The following is a 25953-nucleotide window of genomic DNA, read 5'->3' as shown; positions in this document are numbered from 1 at the left end:
TGGGCACAGGGTAAACGGATAGTGGGACACTGCAAACGAGTTGTAATGTACAATATACATGTTACTATATAGAAATTAATGTACTAACATTTAATGCTAGGGGATTACGAGGGTATAACAAAAGGAAAAAAATGTCTATTTGGTTAAACAGGAAAAAAGCTAATCTGATTTTCCTACAAGAAACACATAGTGTACCGAGAGACGAAATGTTTTGGTCCATGCAATTTAAAGGGCAATGCTGGTTTGCCCATGGATCAGGGACCAGCATAGGTGTTATGGTGATAGCCAGGAATCTAAATTTATCTATTAAGAAATGCGTACATGACCCAAATGGAAGGTATGTTCTGCTCCATGCCGTGATTGATGAAAAACCTTTCATAATTTTAAATACGTATGCGCCAAACCAAGAAATAGATCACAATAAATATATATCAGAAATTCGCCAGTTGCTACTAGAAAACTTATTTGAACCTGAAAGTGCAATTATCTGGGGAGGTGATTTAAACTGTGTCCTTGATATTAGGCGGGATAGAGATGGAGGGAATCCTAAAAGTTGGAAAAAATCTATTGATATCATAAATGATATGGATCATTTTAACATGGTAGACATTTGGAGGTTATATAATCCAAACCGGAAAAGATTTACATGGCGAAGAAGAATGCCATATGGTATACAGAGTAGACTTGATTATACTTTAATTGGGGATAATCTACAAAATAATGTGGATAAAATAGGAATAATTCCAGGTATTCAGTCAGACCACTTCGAAGTCCAACTTAAATTAAAATTTACACAAACTAGATGCGGACGTTTGTAAAAACACGCAAAGTAGGTGATTACATTTGGCTAATTGATGAAATCTATAACTATACAGAAGAGCAGAATTTGCCAGCCATATTAATGGCAGTGGACTTCGAAAAAGCCTTTAACATGGTTAACTGGAGTTTTTTACTTGCACAATTTTGGCTTTGGAGAAAGTTTTATAAAATGAGTAAAAACAATGTATACTAATGTTGAAAGTAGCGTAATAAATAATTGGTACGGCACAGGTTACTTCTCAGTCCAAAGAGGTGTACGGCAGGGGGACCCACTGTCACCAGCCCTCTTTATCTTGGGACTGGAAACCCTGCTTATCAGTATACGGGTAACAGAAATATTTCTGGCATCACCAAAGCAGTAAAGGAGGTCAAAGAATCTGCATTTGCGGATGACATGGCGTGTTTTCTATCCAATAGTGAATCAGTTGACAATTTAATGCAGATGTTGAAAAAGTTCTATGAATGTAGCGGGTTAAAAATTAACAGGGATAAAACTGAGGCAGTCTGGTTGGGAAAATGGGAAAACAAAAACGAGGAAAAGTTTGGGGTCAAATGGCCCACCTCGCCTATCAAAATTGTTACATTTTTCATATGACAAAGAAGAAATGCAAAAGAAAAACATTGAAAAACCATTAAATAATTTGAGGAAAGTTTTAAATCAGTGGAAAAGCAGAAAAATTCAAATTATCAAGACGTTTGGATTATCCCAGTTTACTTATATACTGGCACATACGAATGTTAAAAATAGTGTCTTAAAAGAAATAGTTTATAATTTTATATGGTTGATCGTATTGCAAGGAAAACCATGATAAGCGGGGTGGGCAGAGGAGGTATAGGAATGATAGACTTGTATGTATTAAAGTAAATACAAAGAATATTATGGCTAAAACATACAATAAGCACTTATTGATAAACTAAAATGGATTGGGATATGCAATACTGTTCCAGTGGAACTGAAACATTGTCAAGTTCTAGAAAATAGGGAAACAACTATCATTATACAAAATCAAGCAAATTTTGTAGGAAGACTTGACCAAAAATATGCTTAAAACAGAATTCATCAGCAAAATTTTTGTGAAACCAATAAGTGAATGTTCTTTAGAGAGAAAACTCAAACTGGAAATTGAATGGAAGGAAATGTATAAAATGATTACAAGGTAATCAATTGATACAAAATCCAGAGAATTTCATTTCAAGTTATTACATAATATACTGTATACAAATGAACATTTACACAAAGTAAGTCCAGAACGCTTCCCTGAATACCAATGTATTTTCTGTAACGAATATAGTGAAACATATGAACACCTTTTTATGACATGTAAATTTACTGAATTCCTCTGGCATGATGTTATCAAGGAACTGGGAAGACCACTGAAAATCACAGAGGTGCCTGGTAGACCCGGAGTACGATTGGCCGGTGGACTTTGTTTGCTCACTGGTCAGGCACCACATATACTACTCAAAATGCAAATTTTATTAATTTACTTTAACATCATTATCAAATTGAGAGTGTGATCGCCAAACAAAAAGAGAAAGACACGTCACACAAAAAGAAGTCGTCTTCCCTGATACCATATTTAAAGTAACATCTTCATATGGATTACTTGAAGTGTCTTTTAAATGTGTATTCATGAAATGTATTACATGTAGTGTCAGCCCAAGAAAATAAATAAGTTATAAAAAAAGTTCTTACATAATCTAGTGAAACTCGTCATATACTTTTAAAGGTCACCATGATTTTTCACCTGACAAAGTTGCGTGAGTCCGTCCTCCGCGGTGCTCCAAACCTAACACTGCTGAGGTTCGATGAGATCTGACGCCTCACGCCTACATGCCAGGCTACATGATTTTGTAATAACTGTTTGTATGCCTAATATTCCCAATGCATTTTACAGTATTCCTAAAGGACTAACGACTGCCCGTACTATGAACACTTTTACTCTTTTAGAGATGTATGACTACAACGTAGTACTTCGGTTATCTGACAAGTTTTACGAAGCCCAACGTTCCGGCAAATTACCCGAGGACGGAAATCGTATTAAATGGCGCAGTGATTCCGCATTAGCAGACGGATCCCTCAGTAACAAAGACTTAACAGGAGGCTGGTACGATGGTAGGTTTTGGTCGAGTGAAAATGCACTTGGGTATATTCTGTTTTACTGCTGAATTAGCACTGCCTGTTTTAATTATATATATCCTCCATGCCGTAATATGTCTGCAGTCTCCATGTACCCGTACCGAGATAGTGCCGTTAGTATTGGCATACAATCGACTGTTTTTACTTTTCAGCCGGCGACCACGTCAAATTCAATCTACCTATGGCATCCGCCACTACATTATTGGGATGGGGATTTATTGAATTCTTCGATGCCTACAAGAATGCCGGTGAAGTTGGGCGTCTACTGGACAACATCCGTTGGTCATGTGAATATTTTATAAAGACATTGGATGATGACCCAGACATAACAAAAGTCAAAGTTTACTACCAGGTAGCATAATTTATATAAATGTACAAATCCTGACATCTCTACCTAACAATGTTCGTATTTGAACCCGTCTTAAATCATCATGTTTTTATTATTATCTATTGTTTGTTGTTCTTGATAACTTAGGGATTGTGATTGTGATTAGGTATGGCGTTATTAATTAGTATTTCCCATTCTATATAAAGTGTGTTGTAGGTAAATAAATGCATATATTTTCAAATGGGCACAATAACTTTTTTCAGATTTTGTCAACTATCAACTTTATTTTATTAGCTTACTTTGAATTGAACATTGGATATTGGATTTCTGCTTCAGTAATGTATCTCATAAATTAACTATATAGTTAATACATACCTATATATCAGTTTATATATTACGCTGTAATCATCTTTCAGTGATGTTATTATTATTACAAAATAGTTGGGCATATCTTGCACCTTCATTGGTAGATTACCTTTCTGTTTTACGTTCCAGGTAGGAGACCCCATAAAAGACCACGAGTTCTGGGGTCGAGCAGAAGATATGCCTGAAAATAACCGTGATGTCTACACGTGCACTTGTGACAATCCGTGCTCGGACGTAGCAGGAGAAACATCTTCCGCTTTAAGTGTGTGTTCAATGGCTTTCAACATGACAACTCAATATCAAGGTAAGAACTGGCGTTTTTTTCCCTGTGAGCGTAATCCGACGGTTTTAGGGTGAATTTAGCTGATTTACACCTAGTGAATATATATTGAGCTACAGTCTTATTGCTGAATTACAGATACGGTCTTTGCCAGGAAAGCACTGGACGCTGCTTTCCGCCTTTACGAATTCGCAAAACACGAGGACTGCAGGGGAGTCTACCGACAGAGCGGGTTCTACAGGTACATACATAGATTTGTCTAATTTGCACAAAAAAGGAAACCAACATATACACATTGCACATTGCCGGCATGAAAGGAAAATACATACACTGTCCTAATACACATTAAGCGGTCCTCCTTTAAGGACGTATACAGTTTCGTGAACATTTAAGAGTTTAAATTCATTCACCGAAATGTGTAATTGGACGAATGATAATTGGTAGTGGTATACATAATTATTAGGCTGTAACTAAATCAGTATATCTGTGTATTGTATTTTTATCCTAGCATGTTTGAATCCATAATTAATTTATCAATAATCTATCAATAATACAAAAATAAAAAATTAAATTAAATCAACTACAAGTGAATGTATTAGTCACAGTTTGTGTACACATACCTTTCACATATTGTATTGTAAGACAGATATTATCTCTACATGATGCATAGTTTTAACTTTTGTCAATTATTTAGGAAACACGTTTTTTAAAAAGATTGCTATAAATTTAGAATCATAACTGATATAAAAAGTCTAACACTATACTGAATCATATAATATAAAGTTAATACGAGGATACCTCAAATAAATCCTCGTAATAACCTTATTATTATACATCTTTTCCTTCCAAGAATACATCATGGGAATGCCGAAATCCAAAACGTTGAGAACAGAATCAGCGAACTTTTTTTGTGTGGAGTCCGGTAAAACCCTGGTAGCAGCCATGTTTGTTTTTATTATTAGAGGACGCTACGAGCGTAATCATTCCATATTTGGAATTCGCATTTCCTTATATGGTAGGGTGAAAATACCCTGTAAAATACCGCAAAATTACGGCACGCTGTAACCTAAGGCATTCCGCTGACATATGTATAATAATAATAAATATTTGTTCAAATATCAGAATAATATTTAAGAGAATGCGTCAAGAATTCTATGAAAGGATTTCTTTTAATAGTATATGGTGAGTCTGGTAGTGGTAAAGTGTACTATTAACCAAAACATTGATTTTTTTATTTGATTTTCGATAGAATTACTCACATATGTCATGATAAAATAAAATATAGAATATAAACATATATATTTGGTTTGCAACATTCCATCATATGCAAGTCACATTAAGTTTACCTGCTCGACCATACTATTAACTAAACTAAACTTAAGCTTAATTTTTCAAATTTCCTTGAAACTACCAGATCCATTTTATTAACTTGGGCGTTAAGTTGGGCACATGGTGTGATCTTTCGTAGTGATCATTTCTTGTGTTCTTTCATTATAAATTCCTAATACTGCTTTATATATGTAGTTCAAGAAGTTTTTGGGACGAGATTGTCGAAGCGTCAATGTTCCTATACTATGCTACAAAACAGAGCGAGTTCCTGTCCGATGCTCACGCAGGAGAAGGTCTGATGGAGGACGTCGTAGAGCACCTTGTTAGAAATGGTGGTGAAAACACTGAAACTTATGTGCCATTGTATGATCTCGAAGCACAGGAAGAGATCTTTATTGATGAAGCAACCGACGAATTTGACGACAATACAGGAGCCCTGCAGGCTGTTGCAGCATCACTGAGCTGGGGAGACAAACGCCCTGCTGTTCATGTGAGTGTTCTTTAACACATTTCTGTTGGAAAGCACATCAAGAAATGTCCCCTAGTGTGAATGTGATGATCTTTATTCAGTCGAGCAATCCTAACAATAATAAAATGGAAAGTGATGCAATGGATACTCGCGATCCAAGACCGCATGTTTCATTTGAAGGGATGATGATAGAAAAACAAATGATTGCAAATGATTTTGGTTCTGACGTTAGTGTAAACAAAATGTCTTCGTTTTTTTTTTCATTTTCAGCTACTGTTATATAAATTCCTTTCGCTGAAGGCAGACGCTGACAGTAATGAGAAGAGCACAATGAAAAAGGCAATGGGAAAAATTGTAACTTACTTAGACACGTGGATGCACAGAGTCCCTTATGTACCAGGTGGTCTTCGTATAAGAGACATACCATATGGTGATTGGGGCTCAAACAGATATGCAGGTCAGTTTGTTGTACATGGATTTGAATATATGCCATCGATTTTCAATTCTATCAAATACTACCATATTTTACAAAAGCAAATGAAACCTGGTATATTGTAGTTTATTCATATATGAATTTATAACACATTAACTAACAAGAAAATTTGTGGATCACCTAAGTGACAATCTTTCAAAAATTGTATTGATATTACTATTGGGTCATTTGACCCATTTATCTGATCTGGTCGTACATTAATTCGCATTATATAACTCTTTGCTTTGTTTCTATTGTTTTAACCTACTTTTTTGGTACAAACTTTACGGTTTACTGTACACCGGACTGTTGCTAAAACGGCAACGTGATTTACTTCATAATGTCACCAAAACAACAAATCCATTTCTTGACTCCGGGCGTTGTCCCCAGTTTGTGTGAATTAGTGATGGTCGAAGTATAATGTTTTCAATGGCTATACTGATCATGGGTACAGTTTTTTATGTCATACTAAAATAAAATGACAATGGTTTTAATTTTATGCGTGTGCATCTCAGAACTAGAATTTTAGCCAACTGGAGATAAATATTGTAATAAAAAGAACATTTTATCAAAAAGAAACAGAATTTGAATTTAGTTTTTTAGTTTTTCGAATTCAATGTGGTGATGTTTAGCAGCGGACGGGCCTTTATTTAGCTACGAATTTGACTTCTGCCACTAAATACGTGTACCTATGTTATATCATTGGAATATCTTAACGGTAACCGACGTTTCAATTTGAATAAAATATGACATATTATCTCATATATTTTATTTCATTTTATTTTATGTTTGCTATTTTTTAAATAATTGAAAAAATAAATAAAAAAAAAGCACAATCTAGAATTTATTGCAATAAAATTGATGACGTGTTGTTTCACGGGAAAACGAACACTCACGATTTGTCAGTCTCATAACATATTATATATGGTTATTTTACATATAAAACGAATTAGATAAATTATTTAAAAAGCTGGAATTAGTAGTTTATCTAGTTAAAAAGAATCCAATTGTAAACATTAACAACATTTAATATTTAAATGGTGATCTTTCCACTATGTTTGTATGGATGGTTTTTTTTAATTTTGTATGTCATTATATGCCTTGTGTTTCAGCTAACACTGCATTCGTTGCGATAATGGCTGCCCACTACAACATGAAGATGCCGAAGAATGGAAGGCCCTATTCATTTTATGAATGGAGACGCTTTGCTACCGAGCAAATCCACTATATGCTGGGCGACCATGGACAGTGCTATGTTGTTGGTTTTGCTGATGGTTGCTGTGAACGTCCACATCATAGAGACAGGTACTCTCAAACTGTACGTCACCCCGCCCCCCCAAATATATTTCACAGCACCCCAGACAACTAATATTAGTTGTCTGAGAAGCACACAATGGACACCCCCACCGGAAACGGTGACATCAAACGTACGATGTCCCAAGTTTTTAACAGTAGGGTAGTGCTACTATGGTGTTAATTCATACATATATATTTATATATATTATACTTGCAGCTCCTGTCCGACTGAAGGATCTTGTGGTTTCGGTTTCCTCACCACGTCCGATCCAAATCCACATGTATTGGAAGGAGCATTGTGTGGGGGACCAGACAAAGATGGCGGTTACTTTGACAACCGGGAGGACTACTTCCATAACGAGGTTACCTGTGACTTCAATGCAGGCTTCCAGAGTGCAGTCGCAGGTAAGATTTTGATATATGAGCGTTTACAACCTCCAAAATTTTACAGTAGGTGATCATACAAGCTTTGTTAAAGGGAGTGGTTAAAACATTGTGCAAAATATTTGTTTCGTTCAATTAGTTTCGAGCCGAGTTTTGTTTTCAGGATGATGCTGCTCTAGTTGTTATCGTTTATCCTATGTGTGTTTTATTCATAAATATAGAATATAGTTAGTATAATTTATTCTTCATGATATAATATTGCATGGGAAAGAACTGACAGCGCATGCGCAATACTGCTGTGGTACAAATATACAAATCATGTTCAATGCTCGGGACAATATGATGTCACTTACAAGGCAATATATTTCTTTACAGGTTTGAGTGTTCTGAAATCGGAGGGCAAATTACCATATCTAGAATTATCATGAATTATGTATTGGTGATGAATTAGCACAGTTTTTAGCTCAGATTTGAAGCATTAAATTTCGATTTGCATTCCAAATACGTCTGTTTCTTATATTTGGAGTAATGCAGTATGTATGGCGCCCTCAACATGTAATGTGGTGTCACATTCACATGGTTCTAATAAACGCAAGCCAATATTAAATGTACTTGTTAACGAGCGCTATACCATATCGGAATTTCGTTTATTTTTTGCCAAAATGACTGATATCCAGTAAACAACAATGGCACAGTGCACTACCTACTACGTTTCAAATTCATCTGCAAGAGAACCCAGATACAGAGACACCGGTCCATAAAATTGAAGCGGTACAATCGTTTATGTAAACAAACAATGTATTTTACCCGCGTGTTATACGTGTCTTGGGACAAATGAACCGCCATGAATCGTCGTGGAATAAAATGGTATACTCAGTGGGGTATAAAATCACTCTAAAACAAATTACAAACAAACGAACAAATTAAAGTAAAGCAAATTAAAGCCCACTCACAATTACATCACCGGTCGAATAAGTTTTTGATGGTTCTATATCATGTGTCATATTTTCCAAGAATAAATCTTGCATTCATACGTCAGAACAGTTTTAACACGTCAAGCAATCAATTGCTAGTTTTAAGGTATGTATACATATTGAACACATTAGACTGACCATGTAGATGAATATTCCCACATGAAAAGCTGACAACTATTATTTCTATAACACACCATATGTGATGTGACTGGTCACAGTAAAACGAGAGGTACTAGTCAGTATTTTCCTGTTTCCAGAATGGCGTAATTTATGTAGACTTTATGTGTGAAAGGAATAATACATCACTGCAACATTAAACAAAATTTACGTCACAGAAGGAATTTGGAACATTAAATACAGCGATTCCACTTGAACTGACTCCCATAGGTTATCATTTTAAAAATATAAAAAACCATTTTAACTTGATGTAGCGAAAAAGTAAACATTCCTAAACACCTTATTTGCAATTATGCCTCTTTAACCATTAAACAATACGCCTTTGCTATAAATCACGCCCTCTAACGGTAAGGTGCTCCTATGACGTCACAATGACGTGGATAGATGGACGCAATGTCGTTAAAGGTACCAACTGAGTTTGGCGGTGTAGTCGTTAATTATTTACAATATTGTAGTATCTCAAAATAATATTTTTTTTTGACGGACGAGCACAGGTGAAAACAATGTAGACGTAGTTACCGCATTTTTTTAATCGTTACATCACGTCACTAGAATGCGCGATTTATAGAAAAATATTATTTATCCTTGATTACTAAATGTCCACAGTTGTTTTGCAAGACGGTACGCTACAAAACAATATATATAGAATGCTGACATCCTTGTTCGTGAAATGGTTTCAGACTCACTTTTAGTTGATTTACAGACAGAAATGTACATATGGAGCCAACAGTTTGTATTAAAGCGTGGAGTCGTCACCTGCGCATGCGTCAGATGGCCATAGCGTGTCATTGTTTACAAACAAGCGTCTACCCATTAGCCTTTGCGTTTTTGGCCTGTGTTGTTATCGTCGCTTGGGGTTTAATTCCCGCGCGTGCGCAGGTAGCGACCCTCCCGCTTTAGCAGACGGGTCTAACAATTCTGGGATTCCTGATTTAATATGTGCAGCCTGTACACTAAACCGTACACGTAAATGGCCGCGGAGATCAATTGTCGCCCGTTGATCGAATCTACTGTTGATTTTGTTTATCATGGTATTTTGAACTTGATGATGGGACAAGATAGAACGCTGTTTGAGAGGCAAATTTTCTCAAATTAATCACAAGTCTGCTTTAGAAACCAAAATACAATTGCTAATAATGAATGCGTCCGTTATGCAATATACACAGTAAGGTATCTTGTCCCCATTCAATCAGGAAACACGTCTCTTATTCATGAATTACGGCGACCAATCAAATTCTTCCTATATAAACAATTCGAGTCGGTTGTTTTCATGATGTAGTAAAGGGTTTTATTTCCAAGAAACATATTACTTGTAAACTAGTATCACATTAGGCTATTGTAACATTTTCTGGGAAATTCATATATCTAACATATCATGCTATTGGTATGTTCAGGATATTCACTGACTAGAAAGCTTACAACACAACTTGGGTTCTTGATCACAATGATTGTGAGAATTGATTTCAATAATTAGTCATGAAGTGTGTCTAGTAATCCAGCCATCTGCAAACTCTTCAGAGCTACGAAATAAATATACACGTGACATTTTCAGATTATTGACTATTCGGTAATAATGGCCTGATGCATTTCATGGAATAACATACTGAATTTGATGGAACTATATGATTATTGTAAATAAAACGATGTTTTGACCGAAAAAATGCAGTGTTCAGTCGATGCAGTATAAAAACGCTAGTGAGTATGCACTTTGAAATACTTTAAATTATTCAAACATTTTCAAAACTAATCAACGTTATCAACATTATTGTCTGTTTTTAATCATCCACGAATGAGACAGTGGATATTACTAATTCAGCGTACCTGCTATTGAGCTCTGGAAACCAGCATTGTAATCACACGTCACCTCGTTGTGAAAGTAATCACTTCTATTGTCTGTGTACACTCCATTTATGTCAGGTCCTCCACATAATGCACCATCTAATCTATTTGGATTGTCAGCGTTCATATTGAGATAGGTCATGCCACAAGTATCTGATTTTGGACAAGAGCTGCAATGCGCCAAGTCAAAGAAATAAAATTAGTTTATCGTCAATTGCAAGCGTTGTTTGTAAAAAGACAGCGCCACCACAGTCGTTACACCGTCTCATGTTTGATATGTGTACAAAGTCGTTTACACGAATTTCGAGCATGCGCTGTACGACAACTGTGACGCTAAACTTTTTGAACCCTATATTTTCCCCACCAGCATTTCTGTGCATCATGTTTATGTACTTTTATATTTTGTTTCCACAATTTTGTATTTAATAGATATTGGCTACAAATCTTGATTGGTAGGTGGGAAATGACTGTTTAGAATTGACCACATAATGAATTAAATAAATGTAATAAAGCTATATTGAATGTTTAAACCACTATTTTAAAATAACCCAGTAAACTTACACCATACAAATGTATAACGTGTAAATAGTGCTGTGCGCAACACGTTGGCGACTGTAAGTGTCACTCCTTCTCGCCGCTTCAGTACTCTCTGTATGAGCTTGGCTGATGTAACGCACCTACCCGCACACTTGAACCAACCAATCAATAACACCCACCAGAAACTTCACACAATTTCTTGGAAACTTACCTTCCCCTGTGATGTGGACGTTTGCAGCAGTTGTCTCCGAACCCGACAACATAACATTGTCCATGATCTCCTAGCATATAGTGGATTTGCTCAATAGCAAAACGTCTCCATTCATAGAATGAGTATTCTCGTGAATTGTACGTCATCTTCAAACTGTAATGGGCGGCCATAAGCGCAACAAACGCGCTGTTCGCTACACATGGTAAGAAGGGAGATGTTAAAAACACATTCCGACAAACAAAACGATTATCAATAATGACTTGCAATTTGTAAGAAGTCGGTTGCGATACAAATAGAAAATGGCTCGCACTGGTTAAGAGAGTATTTTGTGTAGGATACCTGTAGAAAACGACCAAATGTGGTTAGTTTAACAAATTGACCATTGTATGGGTTTTATTGTGATGTGCAACGTTATAAGATATTATAAATGTGTTTTGTACTGCAATTGAATAGATAAAACGATCGCCTATTGTGGCCAGAGAAGTTTACCACTTATGAGTTCCCGGTGTACCTCATATTCGTTTAACTTGCCGATGTGTATGCTCGTTGGTTAACTTTAACCCTTTTAACGCGCTATTGCGAATGAAACATTAACATGTCAAGTAATTGTGTGATATACATTTAGACGACTAAAGATGAAATTATTATAAAACTAACTGCGGAAAAGTTGTAATACAATTGCGGATTTCATTGCGTACTCAGAAAAAAATATACCACGTGACACTAAAAACTACAAGTTGTATATTAATTATACCTGCATAACGATTTGATCCCCAGTCGCCATTGACCATGTCCCTTACTCGAAGACCACCAGGTGCAGAGGCCACAACATGCATCCATGTGTTCATGTAAATAACTATCTTGCTTTGGGCTTTCTTCATCATGTCTTTTTCTGCAGTCGATAGAATATCCTTCTCCTTGAGAAATTTGTACAGCAGTAGCTGTAAGAAAAGCAAGTCCGGGTTATTTGAAATGATTATTATTATTATTTAAATGATTATCAATGTAGGGGTTAGTACTTTGTAACTGTGGCGGAGGCTTGCTTTCTCGGAGTTAATTAGTTAGTTGTATTTCAATATAGTCGCCAAGTCCGAAAACAGCGACCCCCCCCCCCCCCGTCACGGGGGACACCTGCATTTTGTGTGGGAGTGCTTTGCAGCCAGTTGAAAGATTGACCTTGAGTGCGCTTTTTGACTATAACATTTTTCGCTAATGACGCTCTACATGTTGCTAAAGTTCCCGAAAATCTTAAAATTGGGATCAAATATGTCGGCTCGACCATGAAAATGGAGGTCAAAACAGCGGTGGGACGATAACTGATACAAGTCATTGTATTTTTGGCACTGCATTTGTTGAACTTCTATTACTGGCGTAAAAACACATTTGAAAGACCATAATTCCAACCAACTGGTTCTAATCCCAACAAGTAACCTGTAGAATACTGTGTGGGTAATATTTTTTATATTGATTTTTGTTGCATTTGCAGCAAATAGTTACCAAACAATGAGAAATCTATAGGATTGAATATACCCCACAGCTGGCTTCACATGCATTGTTCATAGTTCATATGGTGCTTACACCAGGATTTAATTACAGCACCTAGGCGGTATGTGGTTACAGCTTAATGTTCGAGTAATCGCAAGAAATTGACATGACAATAGAAATTCATTAAAGACTGCCACTCCCATGCAATTAACAGCGAGTGAAATTCCTGGGATTGAAACATATATTTTGAAGTCACTGATGTAGGCAACGAATAACTGCAAGTTGACATAAAGACGAGGTAGTTTATTTAATCAGTGGTAAACTAGAGGCTGAAATTATTGTTTATTTCAATTTCTCCTGACGTCAAATAGAATACACTGGTGAAACACGGTAGTAACTGTGGGTGAAAGGATGTTTTGGGGTGTAGTTTACATTGTATATGGAGTGGTAGGGTCGGGTGTAATGTGTTCATTTCCAACTATTATGAAGTCACGTAGAATTTCACTTAATTTATTTTTGCTGACATGTTTTCAAGCATTACATGTGAATCTAATTTTCACTGCGCTGTGTCTCAATATAGTATGAGGGAAATGGCATATTCACTGGAATTTATTTCAGGGGAAAAATGTTTTCAGTGATAATGAAGTATTATGACAGATACCCTCCCCGTGGCTTTCATTGCGTATGGAAGTTATTTTCACGAGTGATGCGGTGTATCCTGCTGCCGTACTTTCACGAGCGAAGCCACGGGGAGGGTGTGGGGTTCTGTTATTATACACATGTCCCATATTTGATTATTTTATATTAAAAAAAGAACGTGCAACAAACCGGGATAGAAATTTAGATCGGGGAACCCAATTGTCCATTAATATGCTCCAAGACAGTGCTGCGACCTAGCAACGCTTGTCAGTGTAGAACGCGTGTCGCTGTACATGTGAAAATAAAATAATCAGACGTCTAATTTAAGTCATTGTCCGAATAAATAACTCGTGGATGTTTAAGCGCGGTGGTCGTAGCACAACGCGTGTTCGAATTTCATGTAAATAAACAATGCATTTTACACGCGTTGTATACGTCGCTGTGAGTCCCATATCGAACAGGACGCGACACGACGACTGTCGCCCTTTAGTTGGGACCACGACAGAACCAGAACTTAAACTGGGCGACTACGATACACCGTTGATGTTGAAGTTAAAAGTTCCTCCACAGATCTGTGCATTGGCAAACATGCCGTGCAACTGCGGTACTCCACTGACGGAATGACTTTCGTTGAAATCGGTCGTCGCTGACTCGTGAGCTGCACACTACAACCTCGTTTGTGATGTTGCTTGCTTGTCGTGGATAGACTGAGTCTTGGTTACCGGTTAAATTTTGCTAATTTGGCGTTGGTAATCTTTATTTGGAACTGAGTAACGCCGCAACGTCGCCAGCAGAAACCTCATGGTATATCGATGTTGATGGTTGCGGCTCCATATTAATCGGAGATTTTACTGCGGGTCCAGGCAGCGGTTGGATCTTCCGAGAGCCCTTCAAGATTTATAAAACTCAGATTCCAGGTGGTCAACAAACATTAAGTTCTCCCAATCCTAGTATTCTATGTGATGTACATCTAACATGCCAAAAATGCTGGTGAACGATTTGAACCTGACAAAAATACTTGAAATAGATACCAGGAAGGGGAGGGGGGTAAAAGAAAAGTTATATAACATTTTATTATTCAATAATTTATTAAAATACACAAGTTTGTCCAACTCCCTGTGATACAACACCTCAGACATAGCTCATTGTACTCGGCTGGAGTGTGAGCAAAAAGTTACTATTTGAATTTTTGATATCTTTTTTCATTAATGAGAAAGTTGACCCCGAAGTTAGAGTAACTGTTCAGCAGGAATGGCTTTTTAACTCTTCTGTGATTTTTTTTTTGGCTTGGCTGATTTTGTCACGGTTCATACTTGACAGGCAGGTCGTACCATCACTAGTTGGAAAAACAATCCTGACCCACCGCTACCATGGCAACAGCCAAAGTCTTGTAATAGCAGTGCCCAAATGATCATGCCTTTTATTTTGGCTACGTTGCGCACTGGTAAGAGATCACCGGCGCCGACATTGTTACCACTGTCAACGGAATCCCAACGCAGCTTTGAACTTTGAATAAAATGTAAATGCTGCTTCCAATCTAGAAAATACTATCGCAAAACGATTGGAAATTATACATTTAACGGCTGAATACGTCCTAACAATAAAATAAAGTGACTTCTAATGACTGCCATGTTATTTTGCAAACCTCGTATAAGGTGCCCGGTTTTAGTTATAAACAGACGTTAGCTTCACGTTCATGTCCCTTCCATGATAACAGCCGAAAACATATTGCTTGTTTTTTACCGGTTTTCATTGGCAACCGAAGTATTTTTATTTTGTAAACAAATTTTCGTCTGCTATTTTTATTCAGTTCAAATCGTTCAGCAACATTTTTGGCATATTAAGTGTACTTCACATGGAATACTACGATTGAGAGAACTTGATGTATGTTGACTGATTTTTATCATAGTACGAAGTACCAGGAAGTTACTCAGTTCCAAATAAAGATTACCAACGTCAAATGAGCAACATTTGACTGGTAATCAAGATTCATGTAATCCATGGCTAACAAGCAACATCACAAGCGAAGTTGTAGCATGTAGTAAGTCATCCCGTCAGTGGAGTAACGCAGTAACACAGCATGTTTGCCATCAGCATTGTATTCAAACGAATCACGTGGTGTGCCATTCTCGTTCAAACCCGGGATTCGATCAATAGGGGAGTCCCATTAAAAAAACACATTGCAAATTATGCAAGTTCAACATTTTCAAACCAATATACTAAAACAGAAATGCTCAGAGATGTAAATGAAGGATAGATATTACTTTTCACTATACACATCTCTGTTGATACTATTCCTCACATATTCTACTCCCAATTACTCCTGCGTAAAATGGACTAGCCTCTTCATGTTGACATTCAGACTAAAATCACGTGACAGGCTGTTAAAATTGGCTGTTGCATACTCTTTCGCCGGTCTGGAAAATGTGTTTAATTAACTCACATTCAAGCAACAATGCAGATTTCCCAGTGGGAGTGAGACTATTCAAACTCTGCCACTAAAAAATAGGGGTGTTTTCAGCAAAAAACGAATAACCCTGGAATACACACAATATACTGAATTTCGGAACAAATCGTGCATTACTTACAGCAGCAGAATACCACAGAAATATCAGACGAAACATGAAAACACTATATATTGTATTTCAGCCTGAACCCTCTATATTGCAATTCAAGGAATTAACCCCATATGTGCATCCATTTCCCACCTTGGTATCACCCACCCCTGAAAACAAACTCTTAATACCACGCTGAAGCGTTTGGTAATAATGATCATACTTACGTGAACAACTGGGCGTTTATCACCCCAACTCAAGCAGGCCGCCACGGCCTGAACAGCGCCAGTGTTGAGGAAGAACTCGCTCTTCGCGACAGTTATGAAATCGGCGGAGTTCATCTCTGGCATTGACACATCGGAATTGTCGTTTGAAACAAGATGCTCAACAACATCTTCTGTGTTACTGTAGCCCAAACTGGCTTCAGACAAGTATTCGCCGTGTCTCGTAGCATAATACAAGAACAAGGAAGCTTCGACGATTTCATCCCAATAGCTCCGTGACCTAAGAAAATGTACCATTAATTTGTGAGTGTCGTGATTGCGTGCTACAAATGATGTCACTGAGAACCCAAATTTATGCAAATAGCTAAAAATAAATTGTTCTAACATAAGAATAATCTGTGTATGTGTTGTTTGCTTGTGTAATGGTATTTACATCGAAAACTTTGCTCTGCTACATATATTTTGTTTGTACCACACATATTGAACATAACATTGGAAAAACAGTAGACCATGGTCTATTTTGTTCGTTTCGGGGCTCCGAGTGCCCATGAACATAAACCTCTGGCTAATGTGGTATGCTAACTAATTTATTATTTTATTTGTTTATGGCATGTCATGTTATATTATGCTTCGAGGAGGTAAAATCAATGGCCATACATACTTATAGAATCCATCTTTTCTGTAAAAACCTCTACACTCGCCGTGTTTAGAGAATTCGAAAAGGCGTTTAGAGGTCTCCAAGGCTGTTTTAGCGAATGCCACGTCTGTAAAATTAACATACATTTGTTGAGCATATACTGTGATATGATATCATTTTCCTGGAAGCGCATTCAATGTTAGTGCAAAAACTAGTGTTACAGTTTTTTGTTACACGTCTCATTTCAACACATGTTCTATTGCTTCTAATACTATCATCAACATCCAATACGTCTATACGTATCTAGACAATTGTCATCATTTACCTGAATTTATTTTAGTTCCACAAGAATATGTTGCCGAACCATGTGTCTATGAATATAGTACATTTATATTGCCCCAGTGTCTTACACCCCCATACAACGGCAATTTTGAATAACAGTTAGAAGCATCTGCGAATATGGATGAAACTATTGAAGTTTTACCTCTGTATGGTGTGGACATGTTAAACGCTATAGAACACACGCTCAAGGCGGCTGAGGATTCTGCGGCTATTTCGGAACAGTGGCTGCCACACGTACAGGTGTACACGTCGCGATTGTCTCCCGCCATGTTTTCGGCTTTCCCCCAGTAGCTATGGTCCTTTAACGGATCTCCTACCTGGAAAATGTAATATTAGTCATTTACTTATTCATTTATCTCACTGAAATAAATGGGTGTTGGTCTAGTGGGTGTTGGTGGCATATTAAAGGTTTATTTATTTAAATATAAATATAACTTTAGTTATTATAACTGTAATCTTAACAAATGAACTGCGGAAAGACACCTCCATTGATAGCTAATTATAACAGATGACATCATGTACTATTAATGGTGTCGATGAGTTCTTACCATGTGATTGGTTAATGCAACTTTATAGGGTGGAATTTATGTCAGAATATTCTAGAATGTATCCTCGGGGGCGGACATCCGGGCATTTTCTACCGCCTGGCAACCCTCGCGGTGAAAACAAAGACCAAAAACTCGCAGAAAACGGTACTTTGCGATGGTTGATGAGAGTCCCCTGAACAGTGTAACAAGATTAGCCCTACGTGTGTAACATATATGAAATAAATCGTATTTTTCAGTATTTCTCATGTTAATAGTTTTACAGTGGTGTTTGTGAGATAAATTGTAACGACATGGCTGCAATCCCATAATATACAATGTAATTATAGATAATAGTGTTTCTGTGGCGATTATGTGTTGGTAACTATGACTCGTGCTGTCTGTACAACAAGCTGTCAATCTCCTTGATAGGAAATGAATCATACCTGGTAGTACACTCTGATCTTCGTTATATCTGGGTCGTCATCTAAGGTTTTTATAAAATACTCGCAGGACCACCGAATATTGGCCATTAAATGTCCGACCTCGCCCGCGGCCTCGTACGCATCGTAAAACTCGATGAATCCCCAACCCAATAGTGTAGTTGCAGATGCCATTGGAAGGTTAAATTTCACGTGATCACCGGCTAAGATAAAAACAAAACAGACATATTAGTATTATGTGTGAGTGATATTTACACTTATTCAAATTGTTGAAAACTTTAGAGGAATGTTCTTCAAAACCAAACGCTTACAATTTGGTACTTAAGATGGCTTACGCCTAATTATGAAACAAACAATTGCGACAGAATGTTTCGATGATACTACGCCCACGAGAAACATACAATATCTAATAAGTGTATGTTGATGTAGGTTACAATAACGCCACTGACATTTTCATTTACATACACCAGAATAGTGTTACTATATGTAAAACATATACTAATATATTTAGTATATCTTACCGTCGTACCATCCTCCTGACAAATCTTTACCAGCCATAGCCCCGTCGTCCAAGGCTGAGTCACCTCTCCAATCTATCCGGTTATCACTCGGTAATTTACCAGAACGTTGAGCTTCGTAGAACTTATTTGACAGACGTAGTACCTGGTCGTAGTCATATTCCTCTGTGAATAATGAATGAATTAGTCGTTATGATCTGACGTCACATCCGTAATATGATCGTGTCATGAATTCTTATTATTTATTCTTACATTAATTTGCATAAGTGGTTTTACGAGGTGCGCCCTCTGTGGCAGGAGGAAAACACTCAGGCGGTGGCTAAGATGGCGGGGTAGCTAGCGAGGACTGATGGTGAGTGATCTGTCGTGCTGGTTTTGTTATAGCGTTCTGTGACAGATCGGAATTATTGTTAAAGGTATAATTATTACGTGACATGCACGAGGTTGTTGCCCGATTCAATAAAATTGGTTACCTGCCATTGTTTACAGTATTTCGTGTTTAGAAGTTGGCCAACACACGTAATTGGGCTTCAACTTACTTGTACAAATTGGCATGTAGAAACTCCAATAGTGTCCTAATTTAGAATGGTATTTACACTCAATGGACGCCTCCCCGCGCATTGTGTAGCCGGTGTCGCACTCGTACTGCAAAACGGTTCCAGGTGCCATTGGTGCAACGGTTGGTCCACTTGTCTGTTTCCCGTAACGCAATTCCCCCGGGTAAAAACATCCGTCACCTGAAAGTAAGAATAGTTACGTGACATCATGATTCCTGATATCTGAGATTTCAAACAACAATAAATCTGTTGAGGTGGGAATTTAGTGAACTGACAGCTAAATGTCACCTGTCTTATCACAGGGAATTAAAAAAAAATATCAAACAAACAAAAGTATCAAACTTGTTACGTTTCCTGTAATGAACATGCGCTTTGAATTACTAGTGCGCAATACTAATTGAAAGTACGTACGGAATCATCATCGCGATGCTAAATTCAGCGAATGTATACTATTATAAACATAAATAACAATCCAGATTGTAAACCATCTTTTAATGTTTAACCAAATTACATAATATATATTTTCCTTTGAATCTTATAACAAAACAAAGACTGACTTACTATAAATTGTTCCCTTTAAGTCTCTTTTCTCAATGTTACGGATATATCTTGTCTTAATCTCAGATTCGTCCTCTTCGTCAGGTACATCAGGAGGGGGACCATCAAGACCAACGGGTGTTCTATCAGCTAGGTAAATCAGTGAAATAAAACACGATCACTGTTACTGTAATAATAAATTTTAGCGATAAAACGGACATTATACTCAGACTCACCAAGATCATCTTCGTCTGGTACATCAGGTGGCGGACCATCAAAACCAACGCTGTTATTGTCTAGGGGATGAAATCAGCAACAAATATTGTGACATTTTTTTGACCCTCTAACTTACATTAATTTTTATTCTTTGTTGCCATCCTCAAATTCTACTTGCATAATTTTTGGCATATTTTTTCAATAATTTTGATTTCAGAGATATTATAGAAAATTACATAACAGTGTAAAAGTTGTAAGTAGGGAATGAATATGACGTTCGGAAAGTTAAGCGTGGGATGTCAGCCCTGAAGACGGACTGTGCTCGCAAAAAAAAACGCGAAGAACTCACCCCTTTTTTCAACATTCATGTTGATGTCTTTCACTAAGGTCGGGTGTGTTGTCACTGTGGACAAACAAATCAACATCAGCACAGAAACTAGTATTTTCTCCATGTCTAACTTCCAAGTTTATAAAAAGTGGTACTGATGTTACGGAACACAGCACTACGGGCTTTGTGTTAACCGTGCTGTTATATAGCTGCATGTCACAGTATGCACAAACGCAGGAATAATGGGAGGAAAACCTGTGGTGTGCAAGAATGTCGATGCTTTGGTAAATACATGCTGACGTCTCAATGTAACATTTCTATACGATTCACCTCATCTACAACAATACGTTCATACAGTAGATTGAATTAAATTTTCTAATAGATAAAATTGTCCATAGAAAATACTGACGTTTGTTTTCAAACTACAATTGACGTTGAAATTATTTTCCCTGTGGCAATTCGCGTGTCGTATGATATAATTTATTATCAAAACCTCTCCAAAAAAGACATGAAACGATACCCGAATTTAATTGTGTGACACTCTGTTGGGTGTCTATTTGATGGAGAACTTTTGAAAAAGATGCAATTAAGTAGTCATATTGGGAAATGAGACACATTCGTACCCTGGCCAATTGCCCAGGGATAGGTACATTTTTGACTAAAGAAATTCAATGTTATTCATTTTAGTACACTTTTGATGTCGGGTACATACGAATGGAACCAAAAGGAATTCATTAATGTGAAACTCGGAGTCGTGTGGCGTTTCAAAAACGCACGAGTTTTTTTTTTTCAGAACCAAAAAGCCCTTCATCAGCATTTCAATTGTTTTGGGACACGGTTAGTTCGCTATACATGCATGTCTTCATAATACTGCGCCAGTTCAAATTGCCTCAAAAGAGGGAATAGTGTGCATCATTTATTAACGGGAACTATTTGTACTTTCAAGATATATATATTATTATATATATATATCAAGATATAGATTTTCTTCACGCATGACATGTATATCAACTTTTAAAATGTAGGAACATTTCATAAACCCATGAATGTCACATAAGAGATTTTGCATGATGCTGCAAAACTATCAGTCGTTATAGTCGCAGTAATCGGTCAGCTATTCTTATAACCGTACATCAAAATCCCAATGAATGTTATTATGAATGTCATCGCTCACAGCCATGGGAGGGAAATAAATGCGTTTACATGATAAATCTTATATCTTGATTCAACATTACTACATGTTCCACGCTTCACAAGTTTGCAGAGGTAGTTGAATGAAGACTGCAAATTAGTGCACTATATATACAACTTTAGTCTATAACCTTGTATCCACATTCATACATACATTCACATGCGTATATCCAGACTCGACGTGTTGAAAGTTTATTTTATTTCAAAACAGTTTTACAATATCTTAAATAAATTACTCAACGGAAACTTAATACCAGTCTAAATTGATCCAAATATTCTGCATTTGTCCCGCAGCACATTGAAACAATGTGTCATACATAACTTATAATTCATGTTCAGAGCATTTCTCTAAAACAGAATGAAATATTATATCCCTTTTAATGAAATGTAATCATTGGGAATATATGATAATATATTTTAATAAATTCATTGGCATATATAATTTTTTTTTTAAATATACGTTTAGCAGAGAAAGGCGTAAACCAGCGCAGTTTAACGTTTTACTAGAAATATCAAACTAGCCTCCTCACGATATTGTACACATTAATCATGCTGACAGGCGATGCGTTCAATCGACTTCAACTAATTTAAAATATAATTGCCAGCACACATGTATACGTTGAGAGATTTTAATTTAGACGGAGTAAAACCCTAAGCGGATTTTAAGTCGCAGTAATGTTGGTATTGAAATATATGATAATATACACAAAATTGTTCAAAATGGTTTCGTTGTTCATCGACTTATATGGAACACATTGTGTTTAGAACATTCTTGCATAGTTTGTTCCATATAAGATGTTATTGAAAGGTCGTTCAATGTTATCGACAGTAGGGGGTTAATGGACCTGCATTTATTTGTCTGCTACATCTTTTAATGAACAAACGCAGCTAACTAACTATAGACATTTGATTGGGACAATCTGAAAGTGTGTTACAGACGTTTCAATGAATTGTGCGTGATTGTTTGACCACAGAGTGCTAGGTGAAAAGTGTGATATTAGTCAGATGGTGTATTAGAAATAGAATATGCTAGTAATAAAATATTACATGAGAATAGCCTCTATATCCGCACCTTGCTTGGGTGGGATACTTACGCACGTACCTATAGATAACAGTACAAACCTGAACAATAACTTGTCAAATCTATAGACGGATGCTTTGTTAAAAGCAACAAATATGTTCTAAATATGAACATATTTAGACAAAGATGGTTGTCAAGGAGAGTAAAGAAAACATATATTCAAAGTAAGACAAATTTTTAGGACAGAGACTACACAAAATAATAAATAATGGTCAATATTCAAGGATTGTATCCGAAAGATCATGTTTTGTACTTCTTTCACATATTGCATGGACGAATAAATTCTTGAGTCGAGCACTACGTCTGAAAGTCCCGGATGATAATCATCACATTCTATTGTCAGTAGAACAAGGAAATTTTAAACGTGTTGTTCTTCGTCCAGTATTACATTTAACATTACATCATTGAGTTGCACAAAAGCACAATAATTAGTGATAAATAGTGCAAGTGTTGTCTTTACATATGTAAAATAAAAGCCGTGTTTCATCATTGATACATTACATTAACGCAAAATCTGGGATCATCTCCTCTATTTTTATACATTAAATATCAGCAGATACCCCTTCCATACAGGCTAGACGTACAGTTTATTACAGTTCCCATGTTCTCATGTGGTGAGACACTGAGACTTCTCACAGTCGTACTTCTAATCAAAGCACGTGATAATCGAGCATTGTGATCTGCAGCTGTTTTAGCACATAATGCTTACCGATTCTACGACCAGAACCCTGAATCTAATTTCACTTCACTAAACAAATGCGAAAAATCACGTGTTCGGGCGTTTGAGCATGACAATATGGTTATTCTGATGGGGTGTGGCAGGTTATTTCTCAATGATTTTTTCAAAGTACGTAATCGCTACAAATATTGTTCCGGTTCATGCATCGTTAGCTTTATATACAAAACTTATTGAGATTTGATTCCACATATTCGAAGACATGTTATCCATTGTTAACTGTGTAATGTAACTAGAATATGGTATGGTAACTAGAATATGGTACCCGCCATTTGGGGCTTAGTGTTCTGACCAACCACTAAATAATCATAGAAACGCGATTTGGGAATAAGACAAAATAATTGAAGTTGTTTATTGATATATTGTTACGAATAGAGTAACGACATTTAGCTCAAGGAACTCGAAAAATCAGACTTCCCCAAAAAGACGGATATCAACCTTGAAGAATAAAAAAATATCTCCGAAGAGTAAACTGGTGCCTTTTCAGACAGCAACGGAAGCATTGCATGCATCGAGCACGAACCGTCTAAATTCATGGGAAACTTTGAATTTCGAATTTTCACGAAAACTATGAACTAGACCGTTACATACAGGATCTTCTTCAGGTCACCGAGAAATCAAAACGTTATTATATTTTATATATTATAGTGCGCCCAACAAGTTTGGATTTGAGTGACCTGGTAAATTTGAATGAATTTTCAGAATGGTGGCTGTCAAATTAATTCATATTTTGTGAACAAAACAGCATTGTATCGGAGATTAACGCATCGATAACTCTGCATACACGACAAATTAATCACAAACAAATCTACGCGTATTCACAACGATAATTTCATAGGTTGAAATCGCGCCAGTACAAATTAGTTTCGTACGGAAGGATGTATACCGATGTACGTTATTTTACCACATAGTTATGTCACCATGACGCGTAACCATCACGTGACAATGATATATGTACGATATAAAATTTTTAAGAATTTGAGTTGTACTGCAAAGTTCTGTTGTCAAACATGTTGTCCAGTGGTACACCTGTGAATGCGAAACGTGTATTCTGCAGTATGTTCTACCAGGGCGAATGTAATAGTTGTACCGAAGACATGAAAACACATGCCAATTTTATATTTGACAAACAATTCAATCTGTAAAGTACAGTTTTTCATTAGTCTAGTCTGTCATTGACGTCAATGCCAACGTCATGTGAACTAGACATTCCATTATTGTCGTTAATCAAAGACGTCTTTGTTTCGTAAAAAAGTAATTACGATAACATGTTGATTTAGTCGATTCTTACCATTTTATCGTACTTCCATATTTAATTAGTTTCAAGACTACATATGCTTGTAGCTAATGTATTTGGTAATGAGATCAGTGTGATTACTTCCTATATTAGTGAGGCATTTACTGACGATTGTCTATGAAATGTACAACGATAACAATTATTTTCCCAGAAATGAACTGTCGATAACCCGACTGAAAGGTCAAAGTATTAGTTTGCTTTCTCTGCCAACATTGCAATTATTACTTAGTCGAGTTCAACAGATTGAGCGTATGAGCGCAATATACACAATGCATTTCAATCTATACGTTCAGCTCGAGAGTCAATTGCGGGATGCCACTCTGGACACCGACATGGTATGAGACGAATAACAGTCTTCATTCAAGATGTAAACCAGTTTTACCCCCAGAATGTCGCAAGTGGCACATTTCGCAGAACACCACCCCACGATACAAAAATGCTTAGATTGAATCAACATATTAATTTTGGCTGCCATCTTTATGCCTCATTACATACCCTTGATTTCCCTTTGAATTGATCACGTATTTACTCAAGAGAGGCTCTACCAGTCTTAAGTTTATGTTGATTTGGGTAAACGCGAGGTTTTGATTTTATAAAACTGACAATAATAAGTTATTTAGAAAAAAACATAACTGAAAACGATGTTGTAAACTGAAAATATTCGTTGTCTTTTCAGCCATTTGAAGAACATATCAACAATCAACCAAATAAATGAAGACTATACGAACTGTGTTTGTCAGATTTTGCTCTTTTACTCTCGTGAACATAAAACTAACAAACGTAAAATAAGATTTCTGACTGTAAAAACTGAGTACTAGTATCCTAATTTGGCGTAGGATTAGTCCACACCATTTTATAAATAAACTAAACACTTCAGCAAAAAGCTGTTTTACGTTTCATTTGCAGTCTTTTTCACTTGGAACTGTTTCTCATCTTCTAGTAGAGCTAAAATATATCAACACAATAGATTTTTAGCATGTTACGCAATTCACATTGGCATCGGTGTGATCACTGCTTATAAT

At 36.6% G+C, this 25953-nt stretch overlaps 2 protein-coding genes across 2 annotated transcripts; one reads left to right on the top strand and one right to left on the bottom strand.

The window, feature by feature from the left end:
* The first annotated feature begins 131 nt into the window (after positions 1-131).
* On the top strand, positions 132-8382 carry LOC100369592 (uncharacterized). The gene is made up of 10 exons (XM_085508211.1): positions 132-747; positions 2771-2935; positions 3112-3311; positions 3783-3957; positions 4072-4174; positions 5458-5752; positions 6002-6188; positions 7316-7508; positions 7717-7904; positions 8259-8382. Exons 1-10 carry the CDS (start codon positions 132-134, stop codon positions 8309-8311), a joined length of 2175 nt encoding a protein of 724 aa, XP_085364337.1. The 3' UTR covers positions 8312-8382.
* A 1914-nt stretch (positions 8383-10296) lies between these two features.
* Positions 10297-20797, bottom strand: LOC100369156 (uncharacterized). Its single transcript, XM_006825285.2, has 13 exons — positions 20648-20797; positions 20319-20378; positions 20107-20232; positions 19528-19725; positions 18992-19153; positions 18474-18673; positions 17646-17820; positions 17186-17288; positions 16528-16804; positions 12376-12562; positions 11622-11814; positions 10856-11043; positions 10297-10554 (listed from the first exon to the last, which is right to left on the bottom strand). The coding sequence occupies exons 1-13, from the start codon at positions 20748-20750 to the stop codon at positions 10505-10507; spliced, it is 2022 nt and encodes a 673-aa protein (XP_006825348.2). The 5' UTR covers positions 20751-20797; the 3' UTR covers positions 10297-10504.
* Positions 20798-25953: the final 5156 nt, after the last annotated feature.

Source organism: Saccoglossus kowalevskii, chromosome 14, assembly GCF_978046115.1.
Source record: "Saccoglossus kowalevskii chromosome 14, keSacKowa6.1, whole genome shotgun sequence".
Classification (NCBI taxonomy): Eukaryota; Metazoa; Hemichordata; class Enteropneusta; family Harrimaniidae; genus Saccoglossus; species Saccoglossus kowalevskii.
The sequence above is the reverse complement of the archived record's forward strand: the minus strand, read 5'-3'. Positions and strand labels throughout refer to the sequence as shown.